Source organism: Blennius ocellaris (genome assembly GCF_963422515.1).
Source record: "Blennius ocellaris genome assembly, chromosome: 15".
Lineage (NCBI taxonomy): Eukaryota > Metazoa > Chordata > Actinopteri > Blenniiformes > Blenniidae > Blennius > Blennius ocellaris.
In genome coordinates this window covers 25,476,663-25,502,537 of record NC_137664.1, presented here as the reverse complement: position 1 = coordinate 25,502,537, position 25,875 = coordinate 25,476,663, and the positions used below count along the sequence as shown (strand labels likewise).

The following is a 25,875-nucleotide window of genomic DNA, read 5'->3' as shown; positions in this document are numbered from 1 at the left end:
CAGGAACATCCTCCAGCATCATGGAGAACATTCTGCTGCAGCAACATCCTCCAGCATGAGCCGTGGAGAACGTTCTGCTGCAGGAATATCCTCCAGCATCATGGAGAACCTTCTGCTGCAGGAACGTCCTCCATCATGAGCCGTGGAGAACGTTCTGCTGCAGGAACATCCTCCAGCATCATGGAGAATGTTCTGCTGCAGGAACGTCCTCCATCATGAGCTGTGGAGAACGTTCTCCTGCAGGAACATCCTCCATCATGAGCCGTGGAGAACGTTCTGCTGCAGGAACATCCTCCATCATGAGCCGTGGAGAACGTTCTGCTGCAGGAACATCCTCCATCATGAGCCGTGGAGAACGTTCTGCTGCAGGAACATCCTCCAGCATCATGGAGAACGTTCTGCTGCAGGAACGTCCTCCATCATGAGCTGTGGAGAACGTTCTCCTGCAGGAACATCCTCCATCATGAGCCGTGGAGAACGTTCTGCTGCAGGAACGTCCTCCAGCATGAGCCGTGGAGAACGTTCTGCTGCAGGAACATCCTCCAGCATGAGCCGTGGAGAACATTCTGCTGCAGGAACATCCTCCAGCATCATGGAGAACGTTCTGCTGCAGGAACCTCCTCCAGCACCGTGGAGAACGTTCTGCTGCAGGAATGTCATCCATCATGAGCCGTGGAGAACGTTCTGCTGCAGGAACATCCTCCAGCATCATGGAGAACGTTCTGCTGCAGGAACGTCCTCCATCATGAGCCGTGGAGAATGTTCTGCTGCAGGAACATCCTCCAGCATGAGCCGTGGAGAACGTTCTGCTGCAGGAACATCCTCCAGCATGAGCCGTGGAGAACATTCTGCTGCAGGAACATCCTCCAGCATCATGGAGAACGTTCTGCTGCAGGAACCTCCTCCAGCACCGTGGAGAACGTTCTGCTGCAGGAACCTCCTCCATCATGAGCCGTGGAGAACGTTCTGCTGCAGGAATGTCATCCATCATGAGCCGTGGAGAACGTTCTGCTGCAGGAACATCCTCCAGCATCATGGAGAACGTTCTGCTGCAGGAACGTCCTCCATCATGAGCTGTGGAGAATGTTCTGCTGCAGGAACATCCTCCAGCATGAGCCGTGGAGAACGTTCTGCTGCAGGAACATCCTCCAGCATGAGCCGTGGAGAACATTCTGCTGCAGGAACATCCTCCAGCATCATGGAGAACGTTCTGCTGCAGGAACCTCCTCCAGCACCGTGGAGAACGTTCTGCTGCAGGAACCTCCTCCATCATGAGCCGTGGAGAACGTTCTGCTGCAGGAATGTCATCCATCATGAGCCGTGGAGAACGTTCTGCTGCAGGAACATCCTCCAGCATCATGGAGAACGTTCTGCTGCAGGAACGTCCTCCATCATGAGCTGTGGAGAATGTTCTGCTGCAGGAACATCCTCCAGCATGAGCCGTGGAGAACGTTCTGCTGCAGGAACATCCTCCAGCATGAGCCGTGGAGAACGTTCTGCTGCAGGAACATCCTCCAGCATGAGCCGTGGAGAACATTCTGCTGCAGGAACATCCTCCAGCATCATGGAGAACGTTCTGCTGCAGGAACCTCCTCCAGCACCGTGGAGAACGTTCTGCTGCAGGAACCTCCTCCATCATGAGCCGTGGAGAACGTTCTGCTGCAGGAATGTCATCCATCATGAGCCGTGGAGAACGTTCTGCTGCAGGAACATCCTCCAGCATCATGGAGAACGTTCTGCTGCAGGAACATCCTCCATCATGAGCTGTGGAGAATGTTCTGCTGCAGGAACATCCTCCAGCATGAGCCGTGGAGAACGTTCTGCTGCAGGAACATCCTCCAGCATGAGCCGTGGAGAACATTCTGCTGCAGGAACATCCTCCAGCATCATGAAGAACGTTCTGCTGCAGGAACCTCCTCCAGCACCGTGGAGAACGTTCTGCTGCAGGAACCTCCTCCATCATGAGCCGTGGAGAACGTTCTGCTGCAGGAATGTCATCCATCATGAGCCGTGGAGAACGTTCTGCTGCAGGAACATCCTCCAGCATCATGGAGAACGTTCTGCTGCAGGAACGTCCTCCATCATGAGCTGTGGAGAACGTTCTGCTGCAGGAACATCCTCCAGCATCATGGAGAACGTTCTGCTGCAGGAACGTCCTCCATCATGAGCTGTGGAGAACGTTCTGCTGCAGGAACATCCTCCAGCATCATGAAGAACGTTCTGCTGCAGGAACCTCCTCCAGCACCGTGGAGAACGTTCTGCTGCAGGAACCTCCTCCATCATGAGCCGTGGAGAACGTTCTGCTGCAGGAATGTCATCCATCATGAGCCGTGGAGAACGTTCTGCTGCAGGAACATCCTCCAGCATCATGGAGAACGTTCTGCTGCAGGAACGTCCTCCATCATGAGCCGTGGAGAACGTTCTGCTGCAGGAACATCCTCCAGCATGAGCCGTGGAGAACGTTCTGCTGCAGGAACATCCTCCAGCATGAGCCGTGGAGAACGTTCTGCTGTAGGAACATCCTCCAGCATGAGCCGTGGAGAACATTCTGCTGCAGGAACATCCTCCAGCATCATGGAGAACGTTCTGCTGCAGGAACATCCTCCAGCATCATGGAGAACGTTCTCCTGCAGGAACATCCTCCATCATGAGCCGTGGAGAACGTTCTGCTGCAGGAACATCCTCCATCATGAGCCGTGGAGAACGTTCTGCTGCAGGAACATCCTCCAGCATGAGCGGTTTGACAGGGGGTCAGTAACGGTGTAGGGAGGTATTTCTTTAGACGGCCCACAGCCTCCATGTTCTAGCCAGAGGAACCCTGACTGCCATCAGGTACCAGGATGAGATCCTCAGACCCAGTGTGAAACCAGATGCTGGTGCAGTGGAACCTGGGTTCCTTCTGATGCAGGACAATGCCAGACCTCATGTGGCTGAAGTGTGTCCACAGTTCTTCATGATGAAGGTATTGATGCTCTGGACTGGCCGGCCCGTCTCCCAGACCTCAGGCCAATGGACATCTGGACATCATCTCTGGTTCTGTCCACCACCCACACGTTGACCACAGACTGTCCAGGAGTTCCTGATGCTTTGATCCCAGTCTTGGAGGCCATCCCTCAGGAGAACACACACACACACACACACACACACACACACACACACACACACACACACACACACACACACACACACACACACACACACACACACACACACACACACACACACACACACACACACACACACACACACACACACACACACCACTTTGACTGGTCACCGACGTTGGATCAGCCTACAATGTGATTCTCTACTTTTATTTTGATAGGATTCGAAATCCAGATTCCAGAGAATCATTTTGATTTACAGTGATCATTTTTATGTTATTTTGTTCTCAACACACTCTACTATATATTGAATAAAGACTTTCAACTGCAATATTTCATTGAGATCTTGTTATTTCAGGGCCCTTTATTTTTTTGAGCCGTGTATGTCACCATACCTTGCAGCCACAAAAGTTCTGTGATTTGAGAGAAACTTGGTTTACTGGTCAGCACCTTAAGTATTATTTGGAGTTTGCATATTTTCCTGTGTAGCCACTATTTCATTCTCCTCCAGGTTCTTTCTGCAGTTCTGAACTGTTCATTTAAGGTTAATTGGAGACCCTGAGTGTGTGAGCATGTATGTGTGCGTGTGTAGGATAGTTATTTCAAACAATTGACACCATACTGATGACTTTGTAATAAGATGGAAACTCCAACGTGGCTGCTCACTGATTTCAGTCCTTTTCATGAATTAGAGGCCGTCCTCCCAGGACAATCTGGACCTCTGGTAGTGAGGAGGAACCATTAACATGAGTAACGCTGCTGTACAGGGTGTCATCCTCCACGCAGACACATTTCCAGACAAATTTAAAACTACAAATGTTCCTTAATGTTGGATGCAAGACTTGACTTTGTTTTTTTTAAACGGGTTACAAACGTCTTCCCGTCATGAACGGATTTGAACAAGGTGCTAAAGTGAAGAGCAGACTGAGGTGAGAAAGAAGACGCAGCACGCCATGTCAGTTTTCCAATGACAATAAAAATTAACATACATTTTCCAACATACAAAACAAAGCAAGTTAAAGGCAGAAGGATGATAGAAGGCCCATATCATTCCAACAACAACAACAATAATCTGGCATCAACAGAACAGCAAAGTGAAGCTGCAGCCTCGACCGGGAGAGATGATCACAATCGTTCTGCTTTGTAATGGAAAAACAAAACAGATACACAATGCAGACTCTTTTTTTTTTCTTTTCTCACTTTTAGAGAAGTCAACAATGCGCTTTAACCTGCCTAAATAGCTAACTACATCACAGGATTTACAGACTGAAGGCTTCACACACACCAAAATGTTCTCTTTAAGATTTTTACCCTGTAACCAATCTCTTCATAATCCCACCAAATTTAAAATTTAGCAGAAGTGGGCTGGCCGGTTTTGTCTTGGACAATCCTTTTCACTGAGACTAACGTCTTTTAAAGACGTTTCTCTTCTGGAAATGTAGCTGGATGACAAAACACTTCAAGTTCTCACTTCCCCAAAACGTTCAAATCAGCAAATAACAAAAGTTTATGCAAAACCTCCAGTCTGAAGTAGATCCAAACAAAAGCTACATTAGTGAAAAGGGAACTTTTTTTAACCTTGACTGGTTGTTAATCTCTTCATTTACCAAACACAGCCGACTGTCCTTTTTTATTGCAAGCCTGCCTCAGAAGCCAACACTCCCCTCGGGGCCTTTGTTACAAAGTCCAGGTAAAAGAAACGTTTCCATCCTAACAGGTCTGTTCAGCTTTTGACTTGTGTGTAAAAACAAACAGATTTCTCTTTTTTGTGTGTGTTCCAGTTCTAATTTCAACAAGCAACAGGTGGAACCAGAGTGGGAGTGTTTTCTGCTCAGGACCAGCACTGCATTCAAGATCCAACAAACTACAGAACTGGCGTTTCTCTGCGACTGTTTCAACACAAAGGGTTTCCCCCGCTCCTTCAACAGCGACTTAGAAAAGACGAACACCCGAACTCAAAGGCTACAGTGAAATCACAAGAAGAAGCTGTCTGATCATATTTAACGTCAAACAACTTCACAACAGGAAAAGTTTTGGCAATGATGAAAGCAAAAACGCATTAAAGAAAATCTGGAAATCATTCCTCTTTTTTTTTTTTATCAGTTTTTAACTGTGGATGTTCGGATGAGGATTCCTCCACCTTCACGGATGATGAAGTTTGGAAGTAGCGCACTATGGTGATGAAAAAGTCCTTTTGCTCTGTACAACGGGAAGTGAGATCTCACTTCAGCTCACTCCATTCCAACACACGGCCGCAAAATAGAGGGTAGGAAGTTCCTGAATGAGTCTTCAAGGTTTCAAGTCCAAACTGATACTGGTGAGTACAAACCCAACGAGGTCTTCAGACTGCCAACCCACAATTCTCAGTCACGACCTTTATTAGGCCAAGGTTGTCCTGATACATTTGAAAAGTGCTGAATTTCACATTACAAGTCAATGTTTGTTTGTAAAAGCCACAAATCAGTGGATACTGTGACATTTCTTCTTCTACTGAAACATTAAAACATCATTTAGTAAGCAGACAATGTCAATCAAATTTTTACCATTTAGTATTTAAATTTTGAAGTAATATTTACTTATTATTATGTAATACTGATTTTCCACGATCGTTGTGTGGGATGAAGGGCTACGGTACATCGGAGCTACCGTTCCAAACTGACTGTAATCCGCCAGTGAGTCCTTCATGACCATCAGACTTTCTCCCATCGGTTTGATTTCTGCACTTCTTCACTGGAGACTCCTCCTCTGGACGACTGACGACGGCAACAAGGAGAAGAACTGTTGGTTGATGCGATTTCTCAGATTTCCAAGCGGAGCACGGTTGGCTTGCATGAATCAAGTCAATTCATCAATCAATAAGCATGAGCTCACAGATCCACTCGTTTAGAAAAAAAGATCCTAAAGCCTTTTTGTTCTGACGACAGAAGCTTTTCAAAATCTCTTTCTTGATTCAGAAAGCTAGAAGGGCTCCCAAGGCCTGTAAAAAGGGAAAGCGGGATTTCTCCTGGTATTTTAGGATTTAAAGATATTTTCTTCCTCCAAAGAACAAATAAAATAACGGGTTCTTTTTCTTTCTTGAAGCTGTGAAAAGCCAGTTCAGTCTGTGATGGTTTGAGGAACGAGTGCTGGGTAAATGCTTCAGATGTTTCACTGGGTGGTGGGCGGAGCTCAGGCCTCCACAGTCTTAGGACGTTTTCACCAGGTCGTAGACGTAAATAAGGAAGTCGTCGTCGAACTTGATGAAGTAGACCGACGGTTTGGCCTCTACCTGGTGGATGACCATGCCCGTTCGTTTCCCGCCGTCCTCTTTGGCGTACTCCACCTGCTTGCCCACCAGGCTGTCCACCACCTCGCCAGGTTCGCGCTCCGCCGGGACGCTGTCGTCTGCAGGAGACACACGTTGGCATCGCAATCAGCTCACAACTTCTTGATTTTCTGACATGAAAAAGGACTTTTCTACGTAGGATCAACAACATATGTTCGTTATTGGAAAGAAAATACAACTTCAAGTGTGCAAACCATTGAAAGGTCAAATTTCATCAAGTGACATGAATTTCTCACCCAAATTATTTCAGACGAACAATTCCAGTCTTACATTTCCAGAATTGGACGCAGCCATTCAACAAAGGCTGCTATAATATAGAAGTAAAAGCTGGAATTGAGAGGCGGTCGAAGGTATTCCGTGCTGGATTCACTTCAATGTTCGGAGTCGTCATTCTGATCGAATAACAACGACTCAACTGCATGGTCACCATTTCCACTGTAGGAACTTCCCAGCAGAACCATCACAAGAACTGTGTGTGTGTTTGGAACACAGGAACCAGGATCTACATCTTTCTCTCTATTGGACAAACACTCGCCTCGTGCATTATTCTGTTCACAGTCCGCACAGATCTTATACAACTTTTTCTTTCATCTCCACAACACGTCACCAAGAAGCAGTGGAAGCACAGGCAACAATCCACACAGGAACAATTTCAGTTTCTTAAAGGCCCCCGGACTCAAGGTTGTAGGTACGTTTGGTTGAACAGAGGCTATAAGAGGGTTTACTAAAGCAACAACATGTCATACTTGGGGTCAAACTACCCCATTTTTTTCAACCTCATTGAGAATTCAGTGTTCTACCACTGGACTCAGTATGAACGGAGATAACTTCTGTCAATGTGAAGAAGACAGTGTTGAACTCCAGATGCAGAGGCAGCAGAGTAAAATTCAATGACAGAGAGCAGAACATGAAAACCCTGTCCTCATCAACAACTATTGTGGAAATATTCAGTTAAACCCAGAGTTGGACTCGTCTCGTGGGCCAGGCGAACACAACTGCTCAGTAGTAAAATCAACAGTATGATACTGAACTCGGGGGTCTTGTACTTTGGTAAGATTCCCTAAGAAATACTATTTAGAAATGTGTTGGTTTCCAGCATGACCTTGACAAAGAAAGTTATGCCAGGAATCACTTTCCATAGAAGACAGGTTTTGTTACGGAGAGACTCAAAAACAAATGTTTGATAAATGTTGGAACGGCTGGCTTTAGTTTATCAGCCCATATAGATCAGACTTTAAATGACATAACACAAGCTGTACTATGAGACCTGATTCTATGCTACTCTTTTTCTTTTCCGTTTTCTGGTCTGGCATGTCTTCTGCTATTCTTATTTTTCATGCTCATTCTGTTTGTCTAGTTGTTTACAAACCTGAAAAACAGTTGGCACTGTACGTTTGTAAGAAAGTCTGCTGATTTCCTTATGGAACAAAAAGGGAATAAAAAAAAAAACCACCCAAAAAGCATTGAAGTGAAAACGGAGTGAGGTAAGTTGACTCACTGGAGTCAGGCATTATACGGAGGTCTCCTTCTTTGTAGTCATCCAGCAGCTGGTACATGTAGAGAACAGGGTCTTTCTCATAGGTGATGTAGAACCAGGTGGTCATGATGGGGGCCCGTGCCAGAACCATCCCCCTCCACTCCTCCTTCGGACCCTCCTCCGTCTCAAACATGTGCTCCACTGCTTTGCCGATCATGGTATCAGCCAGGTTGACGTCTGTCAGTCGGGATTTAGCTGTTTGAGGAAAAACGCCAAACAAGTCAGCTGAAACATCGGTCAGCCGCAACATTATGACCCCTATCCAGGGCCAACTACTACATTCACCTCAACGGACCCGCCATGACATATTATGCAGCAAATCTACGCTCCACTTTTGAAGACAGTGTGTAAGAGTCCCAAAAATGAAAAATCTAAGGATTGGCGTGAACTTGAGATGTGGCGGACCCTGAAAGATTTTAGGATTTTTAGGTGGGCTGTAGTATTCCTGAGACTGGCATGGCTGCCAGAAGAGGCCAGTAATCAAAGAATACATTCCAGGACTGAAAGGATCTACTTGTGACATCTTGGTACCAGATACCACAGCACACCTTCAGATGTCTGGTGGAAACTAGTGGAGGTCTGGTGGAGTCTGGTGGAGGTCTGGTGGAGTCTGGTGGAGGTCTGGTGGAGTCTGGTGAAGTTCAGGTAGCGTCTAGTGGAGACTGGTGGAGTTCTGGTGGAGACTGGTGGAGGTCTGATGGAGACTGGTGGAGGTCTGGTGGAGGTCTGGTGGAGTCTGGTGGAGTTCAGGTAGCGTCTGGTGGAGACTGGTGGAGTTCTGGTGGAGACTGGTGGAGTTCTGGTGGAGACTGGTGGAGGTCTGGTGGAGTCTGGTGGAGTCTGGTGGAGTTCAGGTAGCGTCTGGTGGAGACTGGTGGAGGTCTGATGGAGACTGGTGGAGGTCTGGTGGAGACTGGTGGAGGTCTGGTGGAGTTCTGGTGGAGGTCTGGTGGAGACTGGTGGAGGTCTGGTGGAGACTGGTGGAGGTCTGGTGGAGTCTGGTGGAGGTCTGGTGGAGTCTGGTGGAGTTCAGGTAGCGTCTGGTGGAGACTGGTGGAGTTCTGGTGGAGACTGGTGAAGTTCAGGTAGTGTCTGGTGGAGACTGGTGGAGGTCTGATGGACACTGGTGAAGGTTTGATGGAGACTGGTGGAGGTCTGATGGACACTGGTGAAGGTTTGATGGAGACTGGTGGAGGTCTGATGGACACTGGTGAAGGTTTGATGGAGACTGGTGGAGGTCTGATGGACACTGGTGAAGGTTTGATGGAGACTGGTGGAATCTGGTGGAGGTCTGGTGGAGACTAGCAGAGATCTGGTGGAAACTGGTGGAGGTCTGATGGAGACTAGTGGAGGTCTGGTGGAGACTGGTGGAGTCTGAAGCAGACAGGTGGAGACTAGCAGAGGTTTGATAGAAACTAGTGGAAGTCGGATGGAGACTGCTGGAATCTGAAGGATAGTGGTGGCGTTCAGGTGGAGGTCTGACGGAGACTGGTAGAGGTCCGGTGGAGAATGGTGGAGGTCTGATGGGGACTGGTAGAGACTGGTGGAGGTCTGATGGAGACTGATGGAGTTCTGATGGAGACTAGTGGAGATCAGATGGAGGTCTGGTGGGGAATGGTGAAGGTCAGGTGGAGGTCTGGTGGAGACTGGTGGAGGTCAGGTAGAGACTGTGGAGACTGGTGGAGTCTGGTGGAGTCTGGTGGAGACTGGTGGAGACTGGTGGAGACTGGTGGAGGTCTGGTGGAGGTCTGGTGGAGACTGTTGTAGGACTGGTGAGACCGTTGGAGGTCTGATGGGGACTGGTGGAGTCAGGTGGATGTCTGATGGAAACTGGTGATGGTCTGGTGGAGAATAGTGGAGGTCTGATGGGGACTGGTGGAGTCTGGTGGAGGTCAGAAGAAGTCTGGTGGAGTTCAGGTGGTATCTGGTGGAGACTGTTGGGAGGACTGGTGGAGGTCTGATGGGGACTGGTGGAGGTCTGATGGGGACTGGTGGAGTCTGGTGGTGACGTGTGGAGGTCTGGTGGAGTTCAGATGAAGTCTGGTGGAGTTTAGGTGGTGTCTGGTGGAGACTGTTGGAGGACTGGTGAGACTGTTGGAGGTCTGATGGGAACTGATGGAGTCTGGTAGAGGTCTGGTGGAGATGAGGTCTGGTGGGATTGTTGGAGGTTTGCTTGGGACTGGTAGAGACTGGTCTCCACCGGTCTCTGGTGGAGTTCAGATAGAGGCTGGTGGAGTCTCCATGTTGAAAATTGAAGAGAACCAACAGAATACATGTCACAGAGTTGATCACGTTACTTCTCTGCTGTTGGTGAACGATATTGATTGATGTTTTTTGACAGATGACCAAACTTTATCAGGTCGTTTCTACGCTTCAATGATTCCTGGCTGCATGTTGGCAAATGTTCCAACACCAAGTGTCTCTGGTGTTTTCCTTTAGAAAGGCTTCTGAAGCAGTCTGGTTGCTAACAAGTGAGCAGCAGATTCCTACCCAGTCTGTCAGGCAGAACCTCCAGGCCCTGAACCCGCTCGTCTTTATGGAGCTCCAGACCGTAGACACAGTCGAATCCGTCATACTTGATCAAATAGAGAGACGGGTTCACTGGTACCTGCAACACAAAACAATCTTTACCCTTTCAGGAAGACAGTGGCGCACAACGAGCCGGTCACAGTGATTGATCCGGAGTCCCGTTACCTGGTCCAGCACCGTCCCCTTCCAGACCACATGTCCTCCTCCGCCCTCCTTCCAGATGTGTTGAATCCGGCAGCCCACAATGTTGCGTCGAGGCTGAGACAGGACTTTGGTGGTGGGGCCCAGATTGCTCTTATGTTTTCTTGAGGAAGACATTAAACGACAGTCAGATGTGTGTACCTGCATCAGGACCGGTGCACTGAACACCGAGGGGCCGAGGACCCGCAGCCAACTCACTTGTGCGGATTCTTTTTCTTCATCATATTTGCAGAAACACCCGCATGCCCTAAGGAGACAAACACATCACAACGTGTTCACACGACTGACAGAAGCTGCATCGCTCACCATTCAGACCATCATCGTCCAGAGAACTGCCAGAATCACTGGGTTTGTACTCAGATAGAAACATTCCAGCTCCTTTAATCTCTGTAGTTCTTCATGTTGTTGGTCCAGTCAGTCGCTGGATGGAAGAAATGTGTCCCGAGAGCCAAGAGCACATCCAAAGTTTGAGGATCTCGCGGTTAAAAGTTACAAACATTGGGAAGCTTGGTGAAGTGTGGCGGCAGCGTGTACCGCGACCTCTGACCTGTATCAGCTGCGTCTCTGTGTCCTGGAGTGTTCTTCATTCATCTGGAGGCAGGGGAGCAGCCAGGCTGCCCGGCCACACAGCTAAAAACACACACCTGCAACAGGACGGAGAGCCGTCAGCCTCCAGAGCTCCACCATCACGACCACAACAACGTCTCGTCTGTGAGCTCCACTGAAAACTCCCGTCTGTTGAGTTCCATTAGAGAGCTGATGAACTCACGCTGGCTGCTCTCAACCCTGAGAAATCTCTATGCTCTTTTAAGTGAGATAAACAACAGTGAATAAATAACAGTGATAAACAACGCTCTGCCTCTCTCTCTACCTCTTTCTCTCCCCCTCTCGACCCAGACCAGGGTCTGTGACCAGGGCCAATTACCCGAATCAAGGTTTGTATCTCCCACCCGATCCATCTCTCCATCTTCCCTCTCCTCTCCTCTCCTCTATCTTTCACCCCAACCGGTCCGCAGAATTCCTCCACCTCTGAGTCTGGTTTCTGCAAAGCTTTCTTCCTGTTGTGGAGTTTTTTCTTTCCACAGTCCCAAATAAACCTGTTGCTCATGTGGATTTGTTGGGCTTTTCTAGTTTCTCTGTTAAAAGCGCCTAGGAATGACTGTGTTGTATTTGGTTCTATATAAATAAAGTTGAATTGAATTGAATAATGTATATATTGTATTTAAAAAATGTATGTATCACGTTAACTGTTAAGAACTGAGGCTTAGCAAACACTGTCATTAAGCCACACACACACATTCAACTGCAGTAAACCACCTTTCTCTGGTTTACATAAATGCAATTGGTTTAAGAGGACTAAATCCGTACTGTAATGGTGTACGGAATGTTTCATGATTTGGATATTTTTAGAAAACGTCATGAACAACAGTGACAGGATGAATTTTTTTCAGCATGAGTGAGAATTATTAAATAGTCCTGATGCTTCCTTTCCGTCAGCCACTGCAGAGACTATCCAGCTTTCAAGTGACCTTCTGTTTTCCATCATTTTGTTCTGTATGCATGTGATGATAAATCTTTCTGGAGTCCAATCTAAAACAGAAAAACCTTGAAAATAGCCTTCAAACTAAAGCAATATCAGATGTTAGCAGTAGTTACCCAGTCTTCACCGTGCCGGGGACGTTCACCACTTCACTTCCTTCAGAGTGGAGTCAAGCCTGCGGGAAAAATCACAGTGCATGAACCTTCACAGTGCATGAAAACCTCCGGGTGCTTTCTGGGGAGTGAACAGCAGGGGGCGACACACACACACACACACAGACACACAGACACACACACACACACACACACACACACACACACACACACACACACACACACACACACACACACACACACACACACACACACACACACACACACACACACACACACACACACACACACACACACACACACACACACACACACACACACAGTGAGAAGCTCAGTGAGTTTAATTAAATCAATATTGCATTATAGTTTAAAAATGCTATCATGTAGGACTAAAGATTTTAAAATAATTCTTTCAAAACACTGAAGGGACACATTGAAAACAAAGTAGCTAATAAGAGACATTTAAAACAAGGAAACACTTCAACCATGTTTGAGTGGCTGGATAAACACTAAAAGATTATCTTTGGTGTAGTTTGGAATTATTTTTTTTTAAACATAATACAATTTACTTATTTAAAATAAATTATTTTATCAAGAGTGCCTAAAACATGTTTTAAAAATGTTACACAGAAAAATTAAAATATCATAATATAACAAGATTATATTGCCATGCTGGTATAAAGAAGACAAAAAAGGGAGGGATGCGACCTCAACATGACCTTCTATTAAAGCTGAATTGATCAAACTAACCAGTATTGTGATTTGATTTGTAATAAATTAACTTTGGTGAATTACACCCATATTTCAGCAACATTTTATAATTGTGGTATTGTCAGTGTGTAGTGTATGAAAACATCATGGATGTATCAGCTGCTAGCTTATGTATATATATATACACATATATATACTAATACATTGTGATACTTAAGTATGTTTTTTTAATTAATATTATTTGTATAGCCAAATAACAGTGCTCTCTCTTTTTGGATTAAATTTCCACATTTCAATTTGCGATGACGATACAGTTGTATTTGTAGAGAAAAAAGATTCTACAAGTACACAACTCACAGTACAAAACTACATGTTCACAACTACAAATTTCACTTTTACAAGTGCTGAAACCTGTTTCACCAATAACACCTCCATAAGTCCAGCCCAAACCCTCGTCTGAGAACATCCTGTGTTCCACCCCAAACTGAGTTGTTGCTGACAGCTCACCGAGGTCGCAAAGCCAGAACATGACACTTCAATTATTGATTGGTCGAGCCTGGGAGACGGGTCAGTGGTGTATTATTTATCTGCAGTCAGTGGATTACCTGACACATATAACTCCCGTCTGCTCTGAGGAGCCACACTTCCAAATCTGAAGTCAACTTCAGTCGATGGAGGGAAAAAAACTGCACAAGGCCTCAGTGATGGATCTGAGCTGAAGTCAAGCCTGAAGGAGAAAACTGGTTTAAAGCATTCAAAACATACTTTCCTCCTCCAACTCTGCTGCTGTGAGCCGGGCCTCACAAAAACATGTGAAGATGTCCCATCATGAACCAGGTTGGAAAGAGTCACAAAGTAATTTCAAATACTTCCAAGTGTTGTCAAATCCCCATTGAGACAAAGTGTCTATGGTGGAGAACATTCAGTGACAATCAGCCAGTGGACAATTAAACCCTCAGGTGAGGGGGAACTGCTCAGTAACATGAGAACAGCCTCCCATAGTGAAGTAGGGTGGAGGTAGCATCATGATTTGGGGCCACCATCATCAGTGTTCCAAAGGACAAGGTTAAGACGTGTGTGATGAACATAAAAGATTGGAAGATTTCAAAGGTTGTTCACCTGTTTTTTTCAATATTTTTAACTTTGTTGATCATCATCTGAAGAGGCTCGGCAAACAAGACTGAAGTAACCAGTACGCAGCGAGCTGATAGTTTCCGGAACCTTCCTCTGCACTCCGCAGGGTGAAACACTTTCATCAGCTGAGCTGCGTTTCCCACTTCAAACACATTCCTGCTCAGCTGCAGAGGAAACCAACCACCAGAAACATGAGATACTTTACAGCGTTTGACTGCAGCTGGAGGCAGAGATCCTGTTGCCATGGGCAACAACGACACCCAGTCAAAGGCGTTCCTGAGGGGCTGAGTGACGCCGGTGTTTTTGTCATGTTGCAGGATGCTTTAGAGTTTAAAGTATCCAGCAACATGACAAAAACATGACATCGCTGTGACACAAACATGTTTCCAGGACTTGAGCAGCTTTACAATGACGTTTTTTTTTGGAAATGAACTGCACCACTGACCTTTAACCTTGAAGTAACAGTGAGGAAACTAAGTAATACCTCTTCTGTGCATTGGGGGCAGTCATGAGCCACTGTGTGACCCAGTTTTTTTAATTTAGTCAATAATTACCAAGAGGTCCAGCATCTGTTGTGTTTACTGCCATAGTTTGAAATAAAAGATATTACATGCTCACATTTAAAGGTGCACTGTGTAAAGTTCAATAAAAAGATACGTAATGCAACCATCAGATTGCTGTTATTAATTGAATCCTAATTTCGATACTGCTCATTGCAAAGGTGAAGACTGTCAGAAAAACAGCTCTTAATACAAGCAACTGACAACTCATTCCTCAGTCAATTACACAAAAAAATTTAATTAAAAAGTGCCAACCAGTCCAGAAATACAACTACTTAAACTTTAAAAAAGTCAGAATTTGGCACAATGTATAGTCGAGGATTTTAAACATTGTTCTTGAGCTGTAGTGAGAGTAATAAGAGCCATTTGGAGCCTTAAATCACAATGTCAGATACTGGATGTTGTTGAAGTACGAGTCTCCTTACTCTGGGCAGTACTCATGAGGTTAGCATTTAGCATCTTAGCTTGAGGTTAATAGTATTCCAATAATGTCTTAAAGTCTATAAAACATCAATAAGTTAAGTGGAAGCAGGTCGTGTGCATTAATTGTCTTGATAAGCTGCGTTATTGCCTCAGAGCGTTAACGCGTCAAACTAACCTGAGTGTTAGCTTCATGTAGGTGGTGCAAGTTAAAGTCGCTATCATGTAGGTGGTGCAGGCTAAAGTTGCTTTATGTAGGTGGTGCAGGCTAAAGTTGCTTCATGTAGGTGGTGCAGGCTAAAGTTGCTTCATGTAGGTGGTGCAGGCTAAAGTTGCTTCATGTAGGTGGTGCAGGCTAAAGTTGCTTCATGTAGGTGGTGCAGGCTAAAGTTGCTTCATGTAGGTGGTGCAGGCTAAAGTTGCTTTATGTAGGTGGTGCAGGCTAAAGTTGCTTCATGTAGGTGGTGCAGGCTAAAGTTGCTTCATGTAGGTGGTGCAAGTTAAAGTCGCTATCATGTAGGTGGTGCAGGCTAAAGTTGCTTTATGTAGGTGGTGCAGGCTAAAGTTGCTTCATGTAGGTGGTGCAGGCTAAAGTTGCTTCATGTAGGTGGTGCAAGTTAAAGTCGCTATCATGTAGGTGGTGCAGGCTAAAGTTGCTTTATGTAGGTGGTGCAGGCTAAAGTTGCTTCATGTAGGTGGTGCAGGCTAAAGTTGCTTCATGTAGGTGGTGCAAGTTAAAGTCGCTATCATGTAGGTGGTGCAGGCTAAAGTTGCTTTATGTAGGTGGTGCAGGCTAAAGTTGCTTCATGTAGGTGGTGCAAGCTAAAGTCGCTATCATGTAGGTGGTGCAGGCTAAAGTTGCTTTATGTAGGTGGTGCAGGCTAAAGTTGCTTCATGTAGGTGGTGCAAGTTAAAGTCGCTATCATGTAGGTGGTGCAGGCTAAAGTTGCTTTATGTAGGTGGTGCAGGCTAAAGTTGCTTCATGTAGGTGGTGCAGGCTAAAGTTGCTTCATGTAGGTGGTGCAGGCTAAAGTTGCTTCATGTAGGTGGTGCAGGCTAAAGTTGCTTCATGTAGGTGGTGCAGGCTAAAGTTGCTTCATGTATTAATGGAGTGAAATCGCAAGATGGCGAGATTGTCACTGAGCAGCTAGGAATAAATAATGCATTTCAATGTTACTACAATGATCTTTATAGCTCTAATAGTTCTTGTGACCCCTCTTCCTTGTCTAACTTCTTCAGAGATCTGCCTATTCCAACTTTGTCTAGATCAGGTCACTTCCTTAGAGGCACCAACACAGTTGCAGGAGATTGAGGAGGCAATCAAATCTTTACAACCCCGGAAGTCACCTGGCCCAGACGGCTTGCCGACTGAGTTTTACGCAGCTTTTTCGAAGCAATTAACACCTGTTTTTGCTGCAGTGTGCGTAGACTCTATAAATAGGGGGACTCTTCCTGACACTTTGAATCAGGCTTGTATAATACTACTCCCAAAAAAAGATAAAAACCCTTTAGAGTGTGCGTCATACAGGCCAATCTCACTTTTAAACTGTGATTATAAAATTCTGGCGAAAATATTAGCACGTCGTCTAGAAATGGTTTTGTTGATTATTATATCATCAGACCAGACTGGTTTTGTGAAAGACAGGCGCTCCTTTTTCAGTGTACGTCGCTTGTTTAACATCATGTACACTTCCTGCCAGACTGACTCTGAATGCCTTCTCTCCATGGATGCAGAGAAGGCGTCTGACAGAGTGGAGTGGGGCTGTTTGTTTGAAACTTTGCGTAGGTTTGGGTTTGGTGATACATTCATATCATGGGTTAGACTATTGTACACTTGTCCTTCTGCAATGGTATTAACAAGTAGCCATTATTCAAAGTTGTTCAGGTTACATCATGGCACCCGTCAGGGATGTCCTCTTAGCCCCCTTCTTTTTGTGCTAGCTATTGAGCCTCTAGCCATAGCGATAAGAAACAGCCATTCTATACATGGCATTACAAGATTTGGCACTGAACATAAATTATCATTGTATGCTGATGATTGGTTACTATTTGTATCCAAGGCTGAGACTACCATTCCCCTCATTCTGGAGCTTCTCGCGAGATTTGGAGAACTCTCAGGGTATAAACTGAATCTACACAAGAGTGAATTATTGCCACTGAACCTGACTAACGCAGCATTACAAAATATCGCAGTGCCCTTTAAGATAGCTGTTGACACCTTTGTCTATGTTGGGGTCATTGAAACAAGAAATTTTTGTGATCTCTTTAAACATAATTTTGATGCTCTGCAAAACAAAGTTCAACAGGACTTATCCAACTGGTCACTCCTTCCACTCTCGTTGGTTGGAAGAGTAAATGTCATCAAAATGTCTGTGATACCAAAATGTTAGAATGTTATCTTTTATTTGGAACAATAAGAAACCCCGTCTGCGTAAAGAACACCTGCAGAAGTCAAAGCAGGATGGCGGCCGAGCACTTCCAAATTTTCGACATTACTACTGGGCTGCTAATCTTTGTGGTTTGTCCTTTTGGACACATTGTCACTCTGGTAATAATGAGCCAAAGTGGGTGCAGATGGACAAGCTCTCCTGTAGCTCCCTGTCCTTACCAGCTGTAATTGGTGCATCAATCCCATTACCTGCAAACATGACATTTACTAAACCTGTGGTTCATAATTCTGTTAAAATCTACTTACAATTTAGAAAACATTTTGATATCCAAGGTATGAGTCTCTCCAGCCCAATAGCATCAAACATATTTTTCCCACCTTCAATGCTAGATGCCGCTTTCCATGCATGGCAAAGGCAGGGGCTGAAAATGCTTCAAGATCTTTATACCGAAAACTCATTTGCTTCCTTTCAACAACTATCTGTTAAATATAACTTACCCCCTTCTCATTTTTTTAGATACCTGCAAGTAAGGCACTTTGTTTTGACCTCCATCCCAGGGTTCCCCGACAAGCCACCCGATAACGTTATTGACGAGGTGACATCATTCAACCCAACAAAGAAAAAAGCCATCTCTCTAATGTTGCGCTTGATTTCTGGTTTGCGGTCTCCTTCCATGTCTGCCATCAAAGAAGCTTGGGAGCAAGACCTTGAAGCTGCTATCAGTGAAGCAGACTGGACTAAATCTTTAAAGAAAATTAACTCATCCTCAATGTGTGCGAGACACTCTCTAATTCAATTTATAGTGGTACACTGAGCTCATATTCCCAAATCTAAACTGGCAAGAATTGACCCTCATATCAACCCAACGTGTGACAGGTGTAAATCCAAGGAAGCCACTTTAATACACATGTTTTGGCTTTGTCCCAAAATACAACAGTATTGAGACGGTATTTGTGAAGCACTTTCTTGTGTTCTCGGTGTTAAGGTAACAATGAATGCCCTCCTGCTCCTCTTCGGGGTCACTGGTGGGGGGTCAGGGGTTAGGACTACCTGTCGGGGGTCGGAAGCTCATTGCTTTTTCAACTCTGTTGGCACGCCGCTTGATCCTCTTGAAATGGAAAGATGCTGCCCCGCCTACCGTTTCACATTGGGTGAGAGACGTATTGCATCATTTAAAACTGGAGAAAATTGGATTTGTGTTGAGGGGTTCTGAAAAGAAGTTCTATCAGGTGTGGGGGCCTTGTCTAACTTTTTTTAACAATCCATCGACAAAGGTGCAGGAGTGATTCTTTACTCAGTATTCTGGCTGTATGACTCACTGAACGTCTATAATATTTGTGTTTGACAGGTTGTTTTTTGGTATAAGTGACAGTAGGGGCAAGGAGTTTGTTGTTTGTGTGGGGTGGAGTTTTTTGTCTTTGTCTTTTCATATATAACTCTGAAAATATGTAATTGTTGTTTCTATATTTCTGTACAAAAGTTAATAAAACATATCAAACACTAAAGTTGCTTCATGTAGGTGGTGCAGGTTAAAGTTGCTTCATGTAGGTGGTGCAGGTTAAAGTTGCTTCATGTAGGTGGTGCAGGCTAAAGTTGCTTCATGTAGGTGGTGCAGGCTAAAGTTGCTTCATGTAGGTGGTGCAGGTTAAAGTTGCTTCATGTAGGTGGTGCAGGTTAAAGTTGCTTCATGTAGGTGGTGCAGGTTAAAGTTGCTTCATGTAGGTGGTGCAGGCTAAAGTTGCTTCATGTAGGTGGTGCAGGTTAAAGTTGCTTCATGTAGGTGGTGCAGGTTAAAGTTGCTTCATGTAGGTGGTGCAGGTTAAAGTTGCTTCATGTAGGTGGTGCAGGTTAAAGTTGCTTCATGTAGGTGGTGCAGGTTAAAGTTGCTTCATGTAGGTGGTGCAGGTTAAAGTTGCTTCATGTAGGTGGTGCAGGCTAAAGTTGCTTCATGTAGGTGGTGCAGGTTAAAGTTGCTTCATGTAGGTGGTGCAGGTTAAAGTTGCTTCATGTAGGTGGTGCAGGTTAAAGTTGCTTCATGTAGGTGGTGCAGGCTAAAGTTGCTTCATGTAGGTGGTGCAGGTTAAAGTTGCTTCATGTAGGTGGTGCAGGCTAAAGTTGCTTCATGTAGGTGGTGCAGGCTAAAGTTGCTTCATGTAGGTGGTGCAGGTTAAAGTTGCTTCATGTAGGTGGTGCAGGTTAAAGTTCCTTCATGTAGGTGGTGCAGGTTAAAGTTGCTTCATGTAGGTGGTGCAGGCTAAAGTTGCTTCATGTAGGTGGTGCAGGTTAAAGTTGCTTCATGTAGGTGGTGCAGGTTAAAGTTGCTTCATGTAGGTGGTGCAGGCTAAAGTTGCTTCATGTAGGTGGTGCAGGTTAAAGTTGCTTCATGTAGGTGGTGCAGGTTAAAGTTGCTTCATGTAGGTGGTGCAGGCTAAAGTTGCTTCATGTAGGTGGTGCAGGCTAAAGTTGCTTCATGTAGGTGGTGCAGGTTAAAGTTGCTTCATGTAGGTGGTGCAGGCTAAAGTTGCTTCATGTAGGTGGTGCAGGCTAAAGTTGCTTCATGTAGGTGGTGCAGGTTAAAGTTGCTTCATGTAGGTGGTGCAGGCTAAAGTTGCTTCATGTAGGTGGTGCAGGCTAAAGTTGCTTCATGTAGGTGGTGCAGGCTAAAGTTGCTTCATGTAGGTGGTGCAGGCTAAAGTTGCTTCATGTAGGTGGTGCAGGCTAAAGTTGCTTCATGTAGGTGGTGCAGGTTAAAGTTGCTTCATGTAGGTGGTGCAGGCTAAAGTTGCTTCATGTAGGTGGTGCAGGCTAAAGTTGCTTCATGTAGGTGGTGCAGGCTAAAGTTGCTTCATGTAGGTGGTGCAGGCTAAAGTTGCTTCATGTAGGTGGTGCAGGCTAAAGTTGCTTCATGTAGGTGGTGCAGGCTAAAGTTGCTTCATGTAGGTGGTGCAGGCTAAAGTTGCTTCATGTAGGTGGTGCAGGTTAAAGTTGCTTCATGTAGGTGGTGCAGGCTAAAGTTGCTTCATGTAGGTGGTGCAGGCTAAAGTTGCTTCATGTAGGTGGTGCAGGTTAAAGTTGCTTCATGTAGGTGGTGCAGGCTAAAGTTGCTTCATGTAGGTGGTGCAGGCTAAAGTTGCTTCATGTAGGTGGTGCAGGCTAAAGTTGCTTCATGTAGGTGGTGCAGGCTAAAGTTGCTTCATGTAGGTGGTGCAGGTTAAAGTTGCTTCATGTAGGTGGTGCAGGCTAAAGTTGCTTCATGTAGGTGGTGCAGGCTAAAGTTGCTTCATGTAGGTGGTGCAGGTGAAAGTTGCTTCATGTAGGTGGTGCAGGTTAAAGTTGCTTCATGTAGGTGGTGCAGGTTAAAGTTGCTTCATGTAGGTGGTGCAGGTTAAAGTTGCTTCATGTAGGTGGCTAGGTTTGGTTTGTCTCCACAAACTGCCAGCTCCACAGTGAAGGTCGATTTCTCCTGACCAATAACATAGATTCACACTTTCTGCTCTTTCTCTGCAACACTTCGGCCCATGGCCAAGTCAAATGTGGGCTTTCTAAGAGAACCAGCTGATCGACATCTATTCCGGGGTGGAGTGGCTGGGGCCGCAGTGGGTGACTCTTAAGCTCAGACAAGGTGGGACGACTTCCACATCTGTGCCCAAGCCCAGTTCCGGCATCTTGAGCCGGACGGTGGGGCGTCCGTCCCCGGCCCTCCTCAGCCGGCCTGCACGATTGATGCCGGTGGCTATGCTAATGGTTGACTGATGAAGTTGGCTTCAAACTCGATCATCTTGATGTAAAGGGGATTAAAGCTTCTGCACCCCGGTCAGAAGAGATGCTCACCATAATACCAGCTATGTTATATAGTTTGATATACAAGTGGCTCTTGACTCGCCACAGGACTAGTCACACCATGAAAAAAAGTGTGACTTATAGTCTGAACAATACGGTAAATCTGGAGTGGCGGAGCAGGCCTTCAAAGCTGAGCACCAACCGATCACATAAAACCAATGATATTATATATTATCACTTTCAACCCAGCCTTCACCTTCAAACTGAATAACTTGCCTCACGAGGACACATTTTTGTCCTTCATGGGGGAAAAATCCCCACAATGTAATTGTGAGCAGATTAATGACCCCCCCCCCCTCCGAAAAAGAAAATGCATTGAAGGTTTTTCTCCGTCCCGACCCAAACATCTGGATTACATCAAGTCACAGCGCAGGGCAAACTGGTCTACATGTCATGAGTCAGTGAGTAAAACAAAAGCGCTGTAACGCAATACTTTCACATTGAATTCAAACATACATACTTTCCTCTACATCCCTGTCAGGTTTCTCCACAGGCCTGCTACTTCCCACTTTGACACAAGAAGATCCTCAAACCTTCCTCCTCCAGATGAGTCCTCCTCCGTCACGTTCAGGGAGGAAGAGAGCTGATTTTCTCCAGGACTTTCTTCATCTCCATCAGGTTTTTCTTCCCCGCTGCACATAATGCAGATACTCTTATCTGAAGGCGAGAGCAGGAGCTGAAGGCTTGAAGAACTCACAGGAACACGGTAACATCTGTTCATAAGTGCAGCAATGCTTTTCTTCCAAAAAAGTGAAGCTAAAGTTTCCATAAAAGCTGAGCAATGTTTCACGGATGAATGTAACTACTGCTGAGTTGCTGGCGAAGAAAATGCAAATAGCGACGGTGCAAATGCTGCAAAGAATACCGTCCCGGCTATGGCTGCACAACATTTCACAAAGGTATGGCGCTAGAGTGCGCTGCTGGAGAGGTTGGTGAGTATCGTAATAATGCTGGAAGATGAACAAATAAAACCTGGACAAAGACTGGTGGCTAACTGCTAAGCTACCTGCAGGCGTGTCTCCAGATCCAATAAAATAGAACAGCAGTTGAATCTATTCGAATTGCAGGGCAGACTGAGCAAGGCAGGAAGTTGCTTTTGAATCCAGTCCTTTTCAGAATAAAACGTACTGAGATGAAGATGGATTGGCAATGAAACTCTACAAACCGCTACTGAGATGCTGCTGGTGGAGACGTACAGGTTTGGGTGGAAAAACTGTCCAATCACAAATCATTTGTACGAGTAAAGAGAAAGATCTCTTTTATATGGAATTACAAAGCACATATACTTCATATAATCTGTTTCCTATCGCTACACTTCCCTTTTTAACCCATTGAATCAAGATTTCAATCAATTATATTATTTTACATACACTTCCTTTATCTGTGATTCTTTAATAGAGCTTAGATCATTTCTGTTATTGATTTTATTTGATGTAATCTGCATTGTTTTGATCTACAGTTTTTATTATATTCTCGTATAATCTAATTTATAGAAATAAATCAGTTTACTACACATTTTATCTGCTATGATATTGTATTTTAAATGCGTCTTATTTTTATCATTGTCATCTCCATCGTCACCTAATGTCACACAGCCATAATCCCTAGGGGGTGCATGGAGGAGGGATCATGATGATCTGGGGCTGCTTTGCCATTATTAAGGCACATGGTGTGCAAGAGAGAATAATCTTCAAAGAGGAGGTAAATCTACTACAGAATTGCTCCAAATGAAGAGGATCCTTCTTTTGTAGCTACAGTCACTGAACCTGAATCCAATGGAGACGTTGTAAAATGAGCTCAGAGACATTCACAAGTGAAATCCTGAGTCTTGCTTAACTGAAGAGCTTCTAGAAAGAAGAATCGTCCAAATCTCCCAGTGAACTGATCAGCAGCTGCTGGAAAACTGCTTAAGGTGTTACAAGAGGTGCAACACTGCGTTCAATCCAAACAGTGATTGTTTGATAGCTGTCCTCGGCAATACCGTTAAAAATCTGAATTCTTGGGTGCGACTGCATTCTGGTTCCTCGCACGGCCACATCATGCACAAATTGAGACTTGCAATGTGTGCGTCTCGTTCCCTGACAGTGTCTGTTACTCGTATTTTCATCAGCTTCCACAATGCTCCCGTTTCAATAAGCGAGGAAGAATTGGTGCAGACGTCTCGTCAACCGATGGAGGTGCCGTTAAAATGATGGGTGGATTCATGCCACCGATGTGATTCAGATGAACCCAGCTTCTGAAGAAGATCACTGCTGCAGGCTGTCATTGTCACAGTGTGGGAAGACAGATGTGCTGCAGATGTTGTGAAACGCTCCGCTTTCAGGGTTGAAAATGGGTAAAAATGTCATCATCACTCCAGGTCTCAAGTTTGCTTGTCAGGAAGGAGCGAAGCATTAGCAGGTGGATGTCAGCAGAGCTGCAGGATCCAGACTGAAGATGACCTTCGCTTGGCTTATTTGGTTACAAGTTAACAAAGGATTGTTGCAGAAGGTGCATTCAAATCACTTTCTCTCAAAAAAGCCGAGGCTTCTTTCACTTTGCCTGCTGCGCTAAAAATGACACAATGCAGCAAATGCATCCTTGAAAGACTGTGCCAAAGCAACTCCCCCTCCCCACAGCTGAAAACAGCTTTTCCTCCACTCTGACAGCTGCCCCCCCCCCCCCCCCCCCCCCCCCCCCCATCACTCTCCGCCTGTCTTTAAGCAGCGGCCTCCCTGTCGACAAGCGAAACAAGAGAAAGGCGCACATGCACACATCCTCTGCTCTGACAACAACAACAATAAAAAGAGTGAGCAGGTTGTGCAGGGCCAACGTCAGCCATGTTGCTCGCATTTACTCTCTCCTGTTTGCTGAGTGCAGCTGACGGGCCGGACCGGGGGCAGAGGGGCGGACAGAGCCGTGCAGGAGCTCACAGCCCGGGGAGGCGCCGGGCATTTCTGCGGAAAACTCAGCAGAGGCCCAGGCAGAACGACATCGGCAGAAGACTGGGTTCGGTCTCCGGCTGTCTGCTTCAGCCTCCCCGCCCCTCCCCCTCGGCGGGAGAACACAACCAACAAAACGAACGCTCAATGAGTGGGATTTTTGGTTTGTTTGTTTGTTTCTTCCTGTGGGCTGAATGGTTAAGCTAACTAGCAGAGTCTGTTCTGTCTTACCGTTGATTTGAGTTTTTATCAAACGAAGCGGACTGCGAAGAGCTCGCTGCCTCCTGCGGTACGTCCATAGAAACCGTTCTGACTTCACAGGAACCACCGAGACTCAACAGCCATCTCAGCACAGGGGGGTGGGGGGTGGGGGGCACGGAGCAGCGAGCAGCCCACTTCCGGTGCGACCCTTCACAATAACAGCATTCATCCGGAGTGGCCAGGCGATAGAAAGAAGAACCAAAAATCAGAAACCGCAAACAACTGGATCATTCAGATGTTAAAAATAAAGCATGAGTAGAGAAAATACGTTTCAAGTGACCACTTCTGCATTGTTTTATGTAATTCAGGCTTGCATCCTCGCCAGGCCAGCAGTGAAACACACACACACACACACACACACACACACACACACACACACACACACACACACACACACACACACACACACACACACGCCCTTAGCAGGATTTTATTTTGGGGCCCCCCTTCCAATAACATAATAATAATAATAATAATAATAATAATAATAATAATAATAATAATAATAATAATAATAATAATAATAATACAGATCAACAGTGGAACAAGAACTTTACAGATGCACACATCTGAAAAAACTTTGTGGCATAAACAGTTTATGCCACAAAGTTTTTTCTTTTTTATTTCAACAACATCCCACCTTCAAGTGAAGCACGAGCCTCTGACTGTTTGGACTTTTTCTTTCTTTTGCTAGCTCCTGAATCGTATTGATGTTTGGAAGCTAGCTCTCTCTCTCTCTCTCTCTCTCTCTCTCTCTCTCTCTCTCTCTCTCTCTCTCTCTCTCTCTCTCTCTCTCTCTCTCTCTCTCTCTCTCTCCTGCCTCGGGCTGACTTGGTGGCGGTGTTCTACGCGCCTCTCGGCAAAATGCAGCGCATCCTTTGCGCATTTGCAGAGAATGATGATACTTTATTGATCCCGAGGGAAATTCAATTCACTTGCGCAAAATGTGGCCCCCATGGATCGCGGGGCCCTACGCACAGCGCGTGTTCTGCGTGTAGGGAGGGGCGGGCCTGGCTGCGGCCCTCCAGGACCAGGATTGCACACCCCTGATCTAAACCAACAACTTGAATGTTAGATTCAATTCTCACTAAACTCTTTAGTGACATTTTTCTCATTAGTGTTAGTATTCAATACTACACCAGATCAACTTGTCTTTAATAACAGGCAGAGTTCGAATTACGGGGGAGCTAAGGGGACCTGAGCTCCCCTGAAAGCCTAATTTGAAAAATTTAGGGGGAGCTCTAAAAACACTGCCGCATACCTATTCTACAAACTTGAGAGGTCTGATC

The 25,875-nt window shown here is 45.7% G+C and overlaps 1 protein-coding gene across 6 annotated transcripts; it reads right to left on the bottom strand.

Moving 5' to 3' along the window:
• Window positions 1–4,103: 4,103 nt before the first annotated feature.
• Window positions 4,104–24,675, bottom strand: spina (spindlin a). Of its 6 annotated transcripts, XM_080510134.1 has the most exons (11): window positions 24,557–24,624; window positions 21,865–22,061; window positions 13,666–13,787; window positions 12,353–12,411; window positions 11,244–11,340; window positions 11,003–11,117; window positions 10,895–10,943; window positions 10,661–10,799; window positions 10,457–10,574; window positions 7,928–8,161; window positions 4,104–6,488 (listed from the first exon to the last, which is right to left on the bottom strand). In XM_080510134.1, the coding sequence occupies exons 6-11, from the start codon at window positions 11,064–11,066 to the stop codon at window positions 6,289–6,291; spliced, it is 804 nt and encodes a 267-aa protein (XP_080366260.1). In that variant the 5' UTR covers window positions 11,067–11,117; window positions 11,244–11,340; window positions 12,353–12,411; window positions 13,666–13,787; window positions 21,865–22,061; window positions 24,557–24,624; the 3' UTR covers window positions 4,104–6,288. The 6 variants fall into 6 exon arrangements, with proteins under 6 accessions (XP_080366260.1, XP_080366261.1, XP_080366263.1 ...); XM_080510135.1 differs by lacking the exon at window positions 21,865–22,061 and having other exon boundaries at window positions 24,557–24,657; XM_080510137.1 differs by lacking the exon at window positions 13,666–13,787.
• Window positions 24,676–25,875: the final 1,200 nt, after the last annotated feature.

Excerpts from the sequence above, each read along its gene's own strand:
- spina (XM_080510133.1), bottom strand. The coding sequence starts at position 11,066 with ATGTTTCTATCTGAGTACAAACCCAGTGATTCTGGCAGTTCTCTGGAC. Across the intron at positions 10,800-10,894 it reads AAGAAAAAGAATCCGCACAA|AAAACATAAGAGCAATCTGG; the intron begins GTGAGTTGGCTG and ends GTCTTCCTCAAG. Across the intron at positions 8,162-10,456 it reads GGTTCTGCCTGACAGACTGG|CTAAATCCCGACTGACAGAC; the intron begins GTAGGAATCTGC and ends TTCCTCAAACAG.